This window comes from Cygnus atratus, chromosome 5 (genome assembly GCF_013377495.2).
Source record: "Cygnus atratus isolate AKBS03 ecotype Queensland, Australia chromosome 5, CAtr_DNAZoo_HiC_assembly, whole genome shotgun sequence".
Classification (NCBI taxonomy): Eukaryota; Metazoa; Chordata; class Aves; order Anseriformes; family Anatidae; genus Cygnus; species Cygnus atratus.
The window spans coordinates 37844430-37860958 of NC_066366.1; the positions used below are offsets into that span (position 1 = coordinate 37844430).

The 16529-nt window shown below is 45.9% G+C and overlaps 1 protein-coding gene across 1 annotated transcript in view; it reads left to right on the top strand.

Annotated features, from left to right (window-relative positions):
• Positions 1 to 6180: 6180 nt before the first annotated feature.
• Positions 6181 to 16529, top strand: part of MOB2 (MOB kinase activator 2) — a 112003-nt gene continuing 101654 nt past the window's right edge. The window contains exon 1 of the mRNA XM_035539102.2: positions 6181 to 6354. Coding sequence (XP_035394995.1) covers positions 6338 to 6354 — 17 coding nt within the window. The 5' untranslated portion in view covers positions 6181 to 6337. The remainder of the gene's footprint in view (positions 6355 to 16529) is intronic.

The following is a 16529-nucleotide window of genomic DNA, read 5'->3' on the forward strand; positions in this document are numbered from 1 at the left end:
AAAGGAGGAAGAGGACAGGTCACCTTCCATTGCTGATGCTACAAACTAGACATGAAATAAACCCGACCTTCATGTACTGCATTTGCTGGAGAAATCAACACTTCCTATACATAGAAAAATCAATGAAATGTGACTTACCAAATGAATCCCTGCCAGTCTTGGCCCAGGACAAAACCACCTGCATGAAGAGGGCCTCACACTGCCACCTTCCAAACACCAAACCCTCCTCACCCCTCCCAAAGCCTGAACTTCCCTCTGTCAGGCCCACCACCCCATCTGCCCCAGCCAGAAACCGTGCTATTGCTTGAGAGCCACCCTGGCAGAAATCTTCCTCCCGTGGCAGCAGGAAGGGCTCCTGCTGTTCTGATGGCCATCAGATGGTGCCATTGAGTCTTCTGTGGAAGCCAAGCCCTGAGGAGCACAGGTTTGCACCAGGGACCGTGCTCTCTTCTTGCTCCATCTCGCCCACTTCCAAAAAAGACCAAGCGAAGAGATTTTTCTAGCATAGTAAAACAAATGTGGTTTTTCTGTTGTTGCCAATGATGTTACCAAGCACCCGTGTCACTGTTTTTAGTGGATTTTGCACCAGTCTTGCAAGACAGGGTGTATTTTTGCAGCTGGACTCCAGTAATACCAGTATAGGAGCAAGTGATAGTAGTTTAGGAGCATTTCGGCCTCATTTTCCCCAAAACAGGTGTGTTTGCTACTGGAAAGATTTAGAAAAGAGGAACCGAGATCAAGCCGGGCAGAAATGAAAGAGCAGCTGCGTTAGCAAAAGCTCCCTTTCTCAGCGATGTGGGATGCAGGATGTGCTCAGGCAGTCCTAGAGAGCTCCCATTTCGGGTGAGCTCCCAGCCACCTCTCCCTGCTTCTTCCCTTTTTGTTTTTAGCACGGCATACAGTACAAGGAGAGGAGGGTTGTGCATCAGGGCACGCTGCTCGCAATGCTCTCATCACGTCTGACATCTCCCCTCCAGACATGGGGCCAGCATGTCCCAGGGTTTTGAATTAATAATTCTCTTTGAGGCAGGCTGTGGTTTGCAATGGCTAGAGCCTGGCACTGCCGTCCAGCTGAGGTCTTTACCTGGCATTGCAAATATGCACAGATAATAACTGATTACTGCTTTTCCTGGGTTGGCTTTGGGTTTTAATTGCGCAAGATGAGAGAGGAGAAAAATGCCAGCAAGATGAGGAAGGCTGGGGAGGAGGGCAAGGAGAAATCATTACAATTGCATTTAGTCAGTGATACGCGTGGCTGCTGAGCCGGTCTGGGTGCTTTCCAAGCACGGTGGGAGCCAGCTTCAATTTCACAGCATAATCTTTCCTGTGGCCTTAAAATAACTTCTCCCTGCCCCCAGGGTGTCACAGGAGCTGAAGAGCCATGTGTGCCCCTTCCCTGAGCAGCCCCATGCTCAGCGCTGCCTTATCATCACCTGGGGGCTGCGTTGAGAACGATCACATCACACATGTCACACTGAGGCACCGAGCTCTGGAGCAGAAAGGGGACATTTTGCAGACCTATGGTCTCCCCAGGAGGGTGGCAGGCTGGGGACAGTCGGCTGTTTGAGCTCATCTTCAGTGCCAGCAAAAGAGCAGCTTCCTCGAACCGCTCGGCAGAGATGGGACCTCGTCACTGTCGGGGCTAATTGCTCATGTGAGACGTATTTACAGAAGCAACTGTTTGTGCAGAGCAAGGCAGACAAACAGACTCCTGTTCTGCCAGGCACCCTTTGTAATCACTGGGGGCTGGGAATCTTTCCATGCGAGCATGGGAGGCCTCGTTTGTACCGCAGGCACCAATCCTGCACCGGGCTGGATGGCACTGGCAGGATGCTGAGCCCCCATCCTGACTGCCAGGAACGAAGGCCAGGTTCTGGCACAGGAGCTTTGCTGTCCCCACAGCTTGCAAATCTGGGGTTTCTGCAGGGATAAATCCTACCCTGCAGAAGAAGCAGGTGCAGATGGGGGGTGTGAGGGGGACACAGCACCAGCCCTCGCACCGTGCTCCTTCAAGGAGCCAGAAAGTTGTCCTGTGCCTCTGCAAATAATAGCTAAGGATGCTTGCTAAAAAGCATCCAAATAACAGACAAATAAATTCTTCAGCCCATTCCTCTGCTGCCTGCTGGGTTTGTTTTGTTGTGTTCATGGTTTTTTGGTTGGTTGGTTGGTTGGTTTTTATGAGGTAGAGGCCTAGGGGGAATTTTGCCATGTGGGAGAGAGATGCAGCATTAGTAAAGTAATGCGATTTTTGGCACCGTCTCCATCTTCCTGCATAACCAGTGGGGACGGGTGATCCCTGCCTTCCACTTCTGTGCACCACCTTGTCCTTGCAGGCAGCCCACAAGTGGATATTCTCCTCCCAGTATGAAAACGGATCCCCTGTTCCCCTCCTCCTGCCCCTTTCTCTGCCCTGCGACAGGCAGGTGGTTAGGATACACTTAGGGAAGAGCTTATCAGTGAGTAAAAGCAACATCACCTACAGCGAGATGTATGGGATCTGATGTGCCAATCCTGCTGCTCCTTTCGGAGTGAATATTCAATTTGGTTAATGCTGGCTAAATGAGAGCGTGGCTTTGGGCATGGTTTGCCCACAACGCCGTGGTAGCACCAGCACAGGGCCAAGAGGAAACCTGTGCTCATCAGGTTTACAGAGCTCTCCCCAAACCGTGGTCCAGAGCAGCCTCATGGTGGGCATCGGGATTTACCAAGCTTCATAGCTGTAATTCAAACTTTTAGCTACCATTCACTTCAGCATAATTTTGTTTTCTCACAAATGGCCATTATCCCTCAGTAGGAAGAACAGTGATACCTACTTAATTTTGAGCACTCCTAAGCAATGAAGGTTTCAGAGCATTTACCATCATTTCTCACAAGACTTTTGATGTAGAGGGAAGTATTTCTTTTATTTTCCAGATATGGAAACTGAGGCATGAGGAAGGTATTGCTCAATAATACTCAATTAGTGTGTGTGGGGGGAAATAAAGCTCAGTCACCACTGGTCTCGTGCTTTAACATCCACTCATAAGTTATTCAGTAAAAGAGGAAACATCCAATATTTCTTTTCTCCTGTGACTGGGAGATTGAGAACATTTTTATCTGGAGATTTACTCTCGTCAGCATCTCTGGAAATGCAGACACCCAAGCACAGATTTTCAGCACGCCTCCCCAGAGCTTCAGCCCTCTCTTAGGCATCTAAACACAAGCTGTATTTCCTAGCTAGTTGTGTTCAATATACCTTTTTTTTTTTTTTTTATTAGTCTGGTCCTCAGCATGGTTGATAGCCTAGTCGCAAGACAATATCTAAAATGTCTTACTATTATTGGCAGCAATCAATATTTATAACCACTCACGGTGTTTATTTATGAAAAAAATCAAATGTTCCAACCAAGAAGAGATGCTGTTATTAATATCCAGCATGATTAACGATCACATTGCAGGCAGGCCCACGCTGTCAGACTCATGCACTTTGCTTTTTCTAGTGGCTCTGCAGGAATTTGAACCATAACATGTTTCATGCACAGGGACAAAGACGTTTTGTTCCAGGGAAGGAATATGTGGATGTTTTTGACTTAAAGAGCCAGTGCTGCATTCAGAACTTCACAAACACACCATTTTGATCCCAAGTCCATCGGTCTGTCACATCTTTCACTGGATGTGTAGTTCCTTCTGTAGCTGAAGGTCTGGATCTGAGCAGCAGATTTCCAGCCTGCTGAAGGATGCTTTGCTCCCTCTGTGTCAGGGCAGCCACCACCTTCTCTGATTCTCTTCTGCACAGCATCCCTGTGCGCTAGAAACCCTTTGGCCAGGCAAATCAATTCACATTTCTCTGCTTGCCGAGGCTTCTCAGCTGCCCAGAATAAGCTGAGCTCCCTGGGAATGATGTTGCCTCAAATCAAGAAGAGAAAAACTGATACATCAATGCTTTCTCCTGCTCCTTAACCATAACCACAGGCACACTTAGGGAGAGAAAAGGGACCGTGCAAAACTCCTGAAACCATTTGGCTTCTTTGCTCTGTTACTCTTGTCGAGGTATCAGCTCTGAGGCCCCTTGGCCCCACACCAAATAGTGGGATGTGGACGAGGGACAGGTGTTTCTGATGCAATATGCCAGCAAGGGAGCAAAGTTCACTTCCACTCCTTAGTGCTCTGCAGCCTAAGTCGATGTTTGCCCACCTGTGCCTTGCGCTGTTCCTGCTGCAGGAGGCAATGTCAATAAAATCCGAGGCAGTAAAGACAGTTGCAGAGAGCCTGGTGCCTTGATTACTTCCTCATAGCCACTTGTCCCTTGCAGCACCGCTTTATTACCGGCTGGGCAAAGAAGCCAACTGGAAAGCCAATATGAATATCGGCTATATATGACAGACTTTGTCTGCACTACTATCAGATGTCCTGTTTTGTACAAATTTGGTCATGAGAACTGCGTGAGGGAAAAATAAGGAAGGAAACGTTCAGGGTGGCTATTCCAAGGCAGCTCTCAGACACCCAGAGCCAGCTTGGGGACTGCAGGACCTCTCTTCAGGGGTTATGGGACCTAAAAGAGCTCTCTGGTAGACCGGGATAGCCCTACATCCATGCTATCCTGTAACTTCCCTTCCTACCACATCTGTATGTCAAGCATTGTCTCTTGTAAAGCATCTTATATTCAAGTCATGCAGACTCTTGCAAGCCTGTTGCCCTGAAAAGGACCAACCTTTTGCTAAGACGTGCATAGGGTCTGGCACAAAAGAGCCCTACAGCCTGCTAGGCTTGCTATTGTCAAACAAATAAAGGCTGCAATGCATTTTTCTGAGGGTTTAGAAACAGAAGGAGAATTACAGAACAACCACTGGAGACTGCTATTGGATTGACACATCCTCTGCTCTTCAGAGATGCTGATGGAGAGATGTCTCAGCAGGGAAGAATGTGAAATAGTGGCTCTGCCAGAGGGATTTCTAAGGTTTCCAATGGCTGAGGGGAGAAGGCAAAAAGCAGTAGCTATATTGTCTGCAGTATCAACCTGACAACTGAAAAGAAATTATAAAATAATCATTTTAAGAGAGATATACATAAATGCCTTGTGACACTGCAAAGTACGTTACAAAATATTAATAAAATAGCTGTCAGTTTCCTGAGTTGCTTTTGCACCAGTAATTCTCCCAGTGCCAGTTGCTGTATGTTTTTCTTGATACAATCAGGAGGAAAACAGCTAATGTGACATGACAAACTCATTGTATTAGAAGTCATCTCTGCTTTAAAATGTGTGTCATATGACTGAACACCCTACCCTGGGTACAATGCACCCCACAGTAAAATTGGATAGAGCTCATCCTTAAATGCCCTGCCAAAAGTGCTCCTAACAAAGGGCAACAAGAAAACATAATTCAAATGAGGGACATCTGTTCTCTAATGTTTGCAGATAATGACTGGATCAAGTGTCTGCATAAAGGATAATTATTTTCTGCAGATGGTTTGATCTGGTGTTTTAAACATTGTAAAAAATCTTTGTCCCAAAAACTCCATAAAGTGTGTGGGCTTTGCTAGTGTGAGACCTCTTTCCTGCTCTCTGGTACATTCTGTATGTGCAAGGGTAGCTGAAAGTATAAAGGATTAAAAAGTGTAGGTGTTAAAGAAAAATATTCAACCTGAACACATACAACACGTAATTTTAAGTTCTGGTCTTCCGTTTTCTTTTATATTACATTACTGGATACCCAAATAATTCTCAGTGTGAAGTTTTATTACAGGAGAGTGGCAAAATAAAACACGTATGTGCTGCAAAAAGGGATTCCCAGCAAATTTCACTGGAGAGTTCACTCCAAAATACAATGTCACAGTATTGTTGATCCTCAAGCAGCCTCCAAAAGATGGTGCTTCCCTCAGAAACCTGGTGATCTCAAGCAAGAATGAGCTTACAGAGTCCTAGGATGTAACTATCAACCGTCCATAACACAGTTTTTTGGTAATAGGTGTCCAAAGCTTGTGGACACTCCCAGCAGATCTTTCCAGAGGAGGACATCCTTCCCATTTTGCAAATGGCTTGGGGGGGGGGGGGGGGGGGGAGCGGGACTACATTTCCCAGCGTGCCCTCGGGGGGGGGGGGGCGGGCTGGAGGCAAAAAATGGAGGAGGGGGCGCTTCCGGGTTGGCGGCTGCGGGGCGGTGCCAGCGCCGTGTGTTTACTTCCGGCCGCCCCGGTGCGCGAGTGGCGGCGCGGAGGGGACGCGGGCGACGCGGGACGGAGCCGGAGCGCGGCCGGGAGCGGCCCCGAGCCGCGGCCAGGCCCCGCGGGGACCTCATGAGCCGGCGGTGAGAGGGAGGCGGCGGCCCAGGGGAGCCTCCCGGGGCGGCGGGACCCAGCCATGGACTGGCTCATGGGGTGAGTGGGGTGAGGGCGAGGCGCGGGGGGATCCCCCTCCTTTTTGGGGTACACCCCTCTTTTTTTTTTGGGGGGGGGGCGCCGCCATTTAGGGGCACCCCCCATTTAGAGGCACTCCCTTTGGGGACGGCCCCTTTTTGGGCACCCCCTTCGGGGAAGCCCGCTTTTTGGGGCACCCCCCCCACTTGGGACCGCTTTTGGGGGGGCACCCCGTTTGGGAGCCCCTTTTGGAGGCACCCCCCTTTTGGGCTCCCCCTTTGGGGACGACCCCCCCCATTTGGGCTCCCCCTCTGGGGACACCCTCGCCGTGCACCCCCTCTGGACAAGCCCCTCAGGAGGCTGCCAGGAGGCACGGCGGGGCGTGGAGCGGAGCGGCTGCCGGGCGGGCTGTGTGCGCTGGAGGTGGCGACCGGGGCTGCATCCTGCCGGGGCACGGGGAGGAGGCGTTAGAAGGCGCCGCCGGAGCAGAGGCAGGACGGCTTCCCCGGGGTAGCCCCGCGGAGTTTGAGGGGAGGAAGAGGTGTGGAGGAGACCTCGCCTCGTCTCTCGAGTGGTTGCTGGCTGAAAAAGTGACTTTTCATCCCTTTTTTTGGGGAGTAGGAAGGCCAGGCGTCGCGGGTCTCCCCGCTTGCTGCTGGTTCAGCGATTGCCGCAGCGTAAGGTTGTTTTCAACCTAGAGGCTTGCCAAGGTTTAAGTGGCTTTCCGTGGGGAGGAAGAAGAGACCTCAGCAGAGATTAAAGCCAAATCAGAGCCACGCCAGGGGGCTCGGATGGCCTGGGATTAATGGTGCTAATTGCTTAGAGACAGGAGGTAGAAAGCACTTTGCTGCGGGTTTTAGGATTGAAAACCTCAGTACGGGAGAGGGTGGTGCAGCTGATGAGAGTGACCTGATGCACTATTGGTGTATAAGGGAGGATAAACTTGGTTGCTGGTGACCTGTGCTTGGGTGAACTGTGAATAATTTCGCTCCAAAATTGCGTGAGCAGCAAGTTTATGCTTCAGCAAAACTAGTATTTCGGCGGTGCTCACTGCCCTTCGTTCTTTCTTTACGGTAGTTTGGTCCTGTGCCCGAAAGTGATCTTTATCACCTAGGTTATGTGATGTGCCTGCAATATGAGGTAAAAATCTATTTTGTCACAGTTGCTAGGCCTGGCGTGTTAAGAAGATGGTGTGTGTTGCCTCTTGCCTGCAGCTGATCACCAGTGAAAGTACGGCACTCGTTAATTACCTTCAAACGAGATGCGACCGGCTCTTGAGGCAGCAATACCAGCTAGGCTTTACTGGAAGTGCGTTCCCCCAGTTTAATGGGGTGAGCGCTCGGTGTCAGCGGGGTAGATGTTGATGGCAGGGCTGTCCTCCAGCCCGCAGAGCAGCAGAAATGCAGCGTTTGAGATGTGTGAGAGGCTCGGCGTGCCGTACACCGCAGCTCTTGTGTCGCAGCCCTCTGGCCTACGCTATTTTTACATGGTTTTAGTGAAAATATTCGTGTAAACGACAAGCTTGTGTTGATATTTTTGATAACTACCACACGGCACAGGTGGTCTGTTTCATTTACTTTGTAAAAGTAAAAGCTGAAGTGTCAAAGGTCCGCTGCAATTACAGAGGAGTTGAACGCAGTACTTGTGCAAGACATTTAGATGACTCAAACCGTCTCAGTTACGCGGTCTACTTACTTTGTGTCAATTACATTGTAAAGCAGAAAAGAATCAAAACCGACTTGAGCCAAACTGTCAATAAAATGTTTCCTTATGAGAAATACTGTGGGCTTCTTGAAGCTGCTGTGAAAAAAATGGCATTCATGCTGTGTTGTTTTTTTTTTTACCCGGAGTGGGTGGATCCATCCACGTGTGGAAAAAGGCTCGCCTGTTTTCCCCATTGTAATGGGAATGGATCCTGAGTCACTTGTACATTACGCGCTTGTTCTCAGCTATTTCCTGGTATGTTTCTTGCCTGACCAAAGCAAGTGCAGTGCTTGAGGTTTTCTCCTTTAAATCTGGGATGTATTTGTGGGGATTTTTTAGGGAGGGACATGGCAGGAAAGCAGAGCCTTGATATTTTGAAGGGGAGAGGGGAGGGAGGCCTGACAGACCTTTTCTTACCCTGCCCAAATTAGTGCTGCTGGTAGCATGTGTGTCTAAATGCAAACATCCTTTTGTTGTTTGTGGAGAAAAACTGAGGGCATTACTCTATCCCGGCTGAAGCTTGAGTCATGTTGCTCGCTCAGCCTTTCTTCAGCAAAAACTTCAGCTGTTCCCGGCCCTTGCGTAGGAAGGGAAGGGCTGCAGAAAAACCTGCAGGGATGGCAGGAAAACAGGTTGCTCCCAGTAACCTCTCAGTCTGTGGCCGTTTCTTGCTGTTCCTCTGGAGAGCAAATTGCATTGGTCTGCTCCTTGGACTTGTCACTCTCTCCTGGATGAGTATTGTCACTAACGAAGTACCTTGATCTTTATTGTTTTGTACTGCTCTGGTAACGTGCTGCTTTGTGATTACAGCTTCATGTGTGCTTGCTCACAAGAACCTTCCTTGAATGCCTCACGTTATCAGCTGGGCTTTCTTAGCATTCAGTATGAGAAACACCCTCTGTATTTTAGCTGCATATTACTGAGATGCTAACCTCCAAGTGCAAGTGTGTTAAATTAGGCAACAGTAACAGTTGCTTCTGTTCTAGATCTCTACCCTTCAAGCTCGTGTCACATTTATCCTATAGAAGATTTAGAGTGCGATCTGCTTTAGTCCTTGCTGGTCCTCCCCTTCGCTTGTGCCCTCTTGGAGAGGGGGAAGGGTAAGTCCTACTCATACTGCTAAGGGCAGCAGCCCAAGTGTCTCTGATCGCCTCCGAGTGCTTAATACACAAAAATGGAAGCTGGAGCTTATGAACAATGGTGAATTTATTGGGGATTAACAAACAGCTATAGGCTTACATGGTCACACAGCAAAACTTCTCTGGGTGCTGCCTTCTGCTCGGCCAAGTGCTTCAAAATCCGGTCAAGTTGAAGGGAAGGAAGCTGAACAAACTGAGCCATTGGCACGTCACAGTACGTCCTCAGCTTAGCATCAAAATAAACCCCAAATCTTCTCCGTGGTTGCTTGGTGTCTTTTACCCTTCTCCTGAGCATGGCCTTAATACTGCTGCTGAGGAAAGCCCATGGTCTCTTCAGTGCATTCTCAATTGAAAAAAAAAAAAAAGCCTCTTTTTATTTTTCTACTTTTGTTGTACATAGAAAATATTTTCTAATGCAATTTAGCCTGAAAATCACTGTTGCTTAGTTGTTTTGGTCACCAGCATCTGACAGGTCTATGTTACACTTTGAGATTCCAAACTTTGTGTTACAAATAGCATTGATCTGCTCTTGAAGTTCACTGGAGCAACAAAGACAGGCATTGTTCCTTCAGTTATGAAACTGAAATCTCATAATTTGGTTTTAAATTTGACAATTACAAGGGAAAAGTATATTAATGGTACTAGTAAACCTGATGTGGCCTCAGTTAATTTTCAACTGTTATGTCTAATGCTATAACATGCTTTTCCTAATCAAAGAAAGATTGTGTACTGTAGTCTTTTTTTTTTTGAACTTTTATAACAGGGGAGAGAGGCAAAGTATTTTACTAACAATTGCCTGTTAAACACAAGACATTTTGGGCTACATCTGTACTATAACTGCAACCATGAAAACTGTAAGAGGTCAGTGTAGTTGTGATGGCAAAAGACTTTAATAGATGCATCTTAAACTGCAGAAGACGCTCTCTTCCAGTTTAGGCTACTGGAAAAGCCTTCAGCATTTAGACTAGCCCTATGGAAAGGGACTGTTGGTGAAGAAAATGTGGAGGGGAGAATGATCTTGCATTTTTTACTTTGCAAGCCAGCTTCTGTTTCAAAAAGCTGATGGCATTCCTTCTCAATCCTTACCTGAACACATCTGAGCACAAGGAAACCTGTGCATCCTCCAGAAGTGAAATGTTGCCTCTCTGAACTCTTTAGTGAAGGTTATTTTATGTTGTTGGTATATCACTATTTCATCTGCGTCAGAGGACTGTGTTATTCTGGGATCAGAGTAAGATCTTCTGTACTTGTGGGCTGCAGTGTCCAGTGCGTTTGCAGGTGGTTCTGGTACCAGTAAATGCCAGCATCTTCATCCGCATGGCTTGGTTTCGCTGTGGTACTCAAGACTTTCTGAGGTAGCTGCAGCACCTAGCAGCTTACTAAAAATAGTTGAACTTCTAGTGTATAACAACTATTTTAACAATAACTTTTTTTCTTTTTGACAGCAGGGTGTCCAGCTCTGGGGGAAGGGGATTTAAGACACTAAGAAAATAAATTGTGGGAGCACCCTAACTTTACTCCAGTGCATTATCTCTCTGCCTTTCTGTGCTTTACGGTGACTTGACAAAGACCCACAGCTCCTTCCCCCTTACTTAATGGCGAGTGGAGTAAAAGGGAAGGGGCTGTATGCAACAGGGATTTGTCCTGTCTTTGGTTTTTAAGCTGTAGCCCTGGCTGCCCATGCTGTCAGCTACCCATAGCGTCATACCATTCACTGCAGTTATCTGTTTCTCCATATGTTGTACTGGTGACTTGGAAAGGAGGGCTTAAAAATGATTGAGGGTTATCTTTTTCTCATATCCTGGCCAAACTGCTCCCATATCTTCAGCTTTGAGCACAGTAAGAAAAGCAACGGCCTAGGAAAATCAGAAAAATGCAGATGGAAGAAGAAAGAAGCAAACTCGTGGTGGGAATATTTGTGCCTGAAGACGACACAAGCATCTTCAGTCTGCTCAGGTGCTCTGTCCAGCGAATGGATGCAGCTGTTTACTGAAAAATGTTTAATTCAATATAATAATGGCCTCCACACTTGCAAATTTATGTTGTCACGTCAATCAATCCATTGCAAACGCCACAGATATGCTGCCTAGTATAGTCTTCATCTCACCGGGACAGGTAACTGGGAAGTGTGTTGTGTAGGGACTGTACCGTAGCTATGCAAATTGAATCTTTTAGAGTATGTGCTATGCTAAAGATTTTTAACAACACAAGAGAACTCGTTTAGGTCTGCATACTGGCAGATTCTTCTTGTACAGAAGGCCTGTGTGTCATTGCATTTATTTCATTTAGGTGTAATTGTCAGGTCCCTAAAATAAAACTAGCAGATTTTCCACTCTTTTTTTGGATACAGGATTTTGCAGCATTATCCCAACAATGATTTTGAAGGATAGAAGAAAAACAACACGAACACTGCTGTTTTGCTGTCTCCCATACTGCTTTTATGGCAGTGTCTTTAAGAAACTTCCTCATAAGGCCTTAGGACGCTGTCCAGTTCAAGACACGCTGGTGAAATATGAGTGATACTGTTATGCAGAGAAGTCCTAGCACTGAGCTGGAACAGCTGAGGACTAGAGGAGAAAAAACACACTAGTGTTGTAGTTCTGAGACAGAAAAAAAAATCCCATATGCTAATTTACAGCTGTTAGGCTAAATTTTTTATTTAGGCTAAATATTAATTGTAAGGAATGAATCTTGTAGTGGGAGCAGTGAGAAATTAGGCTGTTTGCTTAGCCGCCAGCTTGGCTGCTACGTAATGCAGTTGAAGCAAGAAGAGTGCTGCTGTCTGTGCCTAACGGACCTTTATATATGAAGGTAGCTGATCATTTTCATTCTAGGTACTGCTTGAAACTTCCTAATTATAGCAAATGTTGCTATAAAAAGGAAGAATGCTGGAAGTTCTTCAGCTGCTGCAGCCATGAGGAATGCTTCCCCCTTCGGTCCTCTCCAGTAAGAAGGTCTCCTGCCTTTATAAGGCAGTCTTTTCTCCTAGAAACTCTGCTGCAAACTCCCACCTATCCCAGCTGCACTGTGTAAAGCTATTCTGCTGTTCCACTGACCTCACGACAGGTGTTTCCCCTGCTTTGCATGCCCTGCAAATTCCTGGCTTTGTGGGCTGTTTTCCCTGCTTTGAAAGAGCTGAAAGTAGCTCGGAACCAGTAAAACAGACGTGTCCAGTCCCATTGGGCAGGAAATGTTTACATGTTCCTTATTTACTCCTATTTATAGGTGTAACCTCGTTACCTGTGGGATTCCAGGTTGTTTTCCCTAGATAAGTCTTAGGTCTGTCTGTGAGCAGTTCATGCTCAGCTCACTGTTTGCCAATGAGACTTCAATATTATTTCATGTACTCTTATCAGCCATGAGCCATACGTCTGCTAAACCAGCAGTTACCTGTCAAAACAACTAGCATAACATAGTCCACAGGTAAAAGAGTTTCTCTGTTAAATATTAACCTGTCAGATTCATACAGTGTATGTATAGTAGTGGAAAGGTGCTGTTTGTTTGATATCCCTGGAGACTCATATTCTTCAGTTGTAGAAGAGGCATCAGTACTGGCCAAGAGCCATTAAAACTGCTCGCATCTGTTGCACCCTTATGGGTCTCTGGTTCTGAAAGGGCTTTGGTGTATTACCAAGAGTGTTGCTTTTCTGCCGTGGTTATCTTTTGGTATTTGTTTTATGCTGCAGAGCCCTATTTGTGGAAGTGTCCTAGCATAATTAATTATTGAAATCTTGCATTTGTTGGAGAAAATGCCAAAGAAATCCTGTATTTTGAAACCTGTGTTATTTTAGCAAACCACAGAACTTGCATCAGTTAGGCAGTTACTTGCCTTTGGTCAGTACAACGCACATAAATCCTGGTTTGATTTTGAGAGCATCCTTTTTCCAGCAAGGGTTTTATTTAGGGGGAAGAAGAAGAGATCAGTCCCAAGGTTCCTAAAGTAAAATAAACAATTGATTTCCTTGGAAAAAGAGTTGAGTGTTCACAAAGGGTAGCAGTAGTTCTTCCTTATATTTATCTCCATGTTACCTTCTCTGATTTTATGCTGGCATCATTATTCATGAAGGCTGGTAGGGTAAGATGCTCATCAGTCTGAAAACTAATCTGTTTTGTTTTTTTTCCTCTTCCCGTTTTTCCTCTCCAGATTAGTTTTCAGCTAAATGAGTTCCTGTAGCCTGTTTGTGTAGCTGCGTGAGTAATGTTAATGGCACTAGGGAGCTGGTGGGAGCACAAACCTTTGGGAAGAAGAGGGACACTCTTCTGGTGACGGCAAGGCTTTAAATTAATTGAATGTAATCATGAAGTAATGTGATTATTAGTGGTAATTACTCTAAATAAGTAGTGATTTTCTGATGTATCCTTCTGCTTGAACTGTATGGAGGAACTGCAGAATATGTGAAAATGAGATGCTCTGCCTATGCTGGTGCCTTGGAGCAAGCAAGGAGCTCAGAGCTCTATCGGAGTGGCAGTCCTACTTTGGCACATTCACTTTATGGCTAAATTATAAAGACAGTGAACTGGATAGTTATATATAACTCAGCATTTATTATCTACTCCTCAGGTGGAAGAACCCCAATTTGAAGAGCACTGGCTCTCCCACGGGGTGAAGGTAGTGGAAGTTTGGGTGTCGGGCTGAATCCAGCAGTCTGCTTCAAGGCAATTTTCAGGAAGCCTGGTTCTCACACGCAGGCCTATGTAGCTTTGCCATATTTCACTGGTAGCTTCCATCTGTTACATCTACTGGATGTGGGCCCGGAGCAAGCATACTTGAAAGAGTAATAATAAGGGGCTGCAGTTTTTAGATAGCTGTGTATACAAGTTTGAACTCGGTCTTGTCAGATCTGCATATTCTGCAGTCACTGCTGACCTATTAAAGAACTTTAATGCGGGTCTCTGCTCGTGGAATGCTGTTGAAGGAATCTCGTGCATCGCTTTTAACCCATGTTCTGCCTTCTAAAAACAGGGATAAGGCTGCGAAATCTGCTTACCGGGTTCAGTTTCTAAATGCCTGCCTTAGCAGTTTTTCCACTGATCTTATTCTGCAATAAAAATGAAATTTCGCCTGTCTCCTTCAACGTAGGAAACTTTATAATGAATTATTTTATTTGTTTTTGCAATCATGTTGTTGATAGCATTACTGAAGGCTGTTATATCAATGGGGCTACTTAAGGAAGAGCTGTTGTTTCATCACTGGCTGCTTCAGAAAGTTGCACTCTAGGAGCTTTCCTGCTCCTGAGGCTACGTGCGATAATTTAAAGTAATTTAATTTTGGAGTTAGAATGATGAGTGTAACTGTAAATGGCTGAACAGCAGTGCTATTATTTTAGCATTTGGAGGAAAAAAAATGGAAGTTCTGTCTGAAGTCATTTTTTTTATTCTGTCAACCAAGAAAAACCAGTCACGGTGTGAGTTCTTCATCCAATTCACAAAACTGTTCATGACTGTGGAAAAAGAGGGACTACGTGAGCGTTGGGCACACTGAAAAATATGAAATGTATAAATTCTGATGCCTATAATTTGTCAAGGACCTGAAGAATGTCAGTCTTTCAACTGGAATCAAGACAGGGATGACTGTCATAGATCAAATTCTTCCTCTGAACACTGAGTACATCCATTAAGCTAAAAGGCAAGCATGCAGAAGAGTGTGTTTTTAACAACTGTCCCACGGCTTTGGGGGATAGGGCAGAGGCAGAGGGAGCCAAGCACCTGAACTCAAGCTCTTTAGAAGTTCTGCTGCATATTTTCACTGTGCAGGTTAGAAAGGTGTGCGCTGAGAATTGTTGGCTTTGGTGGATCGCTGCTCTTTCTTCTCTGTTCTGAAATGTATAGATAGCTGGCACTTTCACCTGGGAAGTTTCCTGGTTATTTATACATAGAGCACAGATTGTGTGTGAAGCAGGCTGTGTAGAGGCAGCCTTTAGATTGATTTTAAGGTTTTGTGTGCTTTTTTTTTTTTGAACTCCATAATTTCGCAATTTTAATCCTCCAGTATAGAATTCCTTTTGTATTGTGCTTCCTAAACCAGCAGAGAGTTGTTCAGGAAAGACATTGTTTGGTAGAATGAATCTTAGCAGGCTATATAAAACTGGAGAGAGTTGTTTTTTTGCAACAAGATGTTTTGTCTGCTTTTCAGATGAGACTACTTGGGCTCAGGTTGCAGGGTTAACTCCACGGTTTCAAGTTTGTGTCAGGTGTGATAAATAAGTAGCTCTCTTTCCAGTCAATCTTGTCTCTGATGATATGCAGGTGTTGCTGGGACTCTGGTCTGTAGCCTTCATGATTGCTGGGGCTTACAGAGTACTAGTGTGCAACTGCTTCTCATGGCTTATAAGAGGAACAAGCCCATATTGAGGGTTAGGAACTTCTGTTAGACCAGGAGATGTCCTGGGGGAAGGAAGAAGCAGCATTGGGGTATGCTTGTATTGTTTCTTTATGTTAATAGACTGTCTCGAGCAAAACCAGGTTAATGCTAAGCTCTGTGTTGGCTGGGGAAGTCTTGCCTGCTGATGTAGCAAGGACTGGTATCTTTAAGGAGCTGACCAGCCTACAGTCAGAAAGCCACAGGTGGGCTCTGCCCTTGCCACTGCTAAGGTCATGTAAATCTCTTCTAGGATAGCAAGGAGATTAGAAATTGGAGTATTTGCATGTTCTGGTTTGTTATCTAGAATCCTCAGATATGCCTTATCCCTCCTATGTCTTAGTTTTTGTTCTGTGAGCCACCCTTTCTTGGTTTATTTGTAATCTCTGGCTGGGGTGCATGTGCTAACCTGTAGCTCTGGCACACTTACTGGTCTCGCTGTGTCTCCTTTTTGTTTGTCAAGGCAGTGACGTTTTCTTAAACCAGCATCAAGCTGATCTTGAAGGTTTGAAAGAAGTTTGGCTGGTAGAAGATGAAAAGAAGAAGCAAAAATGATAGGAAAGCCTAATTGCACTTGCTGGATTTTGCCCAATTGTAGTCTTAATCTTGCAAGGCAGAGGGTTTGTTGGGTGCCCCTATGCTGCTGGCTTTTCAGGCATGAAGTATTGTTTCTTCCTGCAGTGTTCCTCTTATGGATGGGCATATAGCAGTAGTTCTTATTCTGCTCCTTTCTCATTTGGTTATCATGATGTTGTTGATTTTGAGCAATTTTTGAAGGCCGCCCTGACATTTCAGTTATTTCTGATACATTTATTAATGTTTCTCTTTAGGTATACGATGGGCTTTTACTACAAGGTCTGGCAGAGGACAGGCTTTTGCTTAGATTCATGGGTGCTATTCAAAATGCTGCCTTGGGTTTGCATTCTGATAGCCCCAGAGTGTCTGCAATGTGGGTTTCTCTCCTGCCCCACCCTGCTGAGTGTGGCACGAGTCGC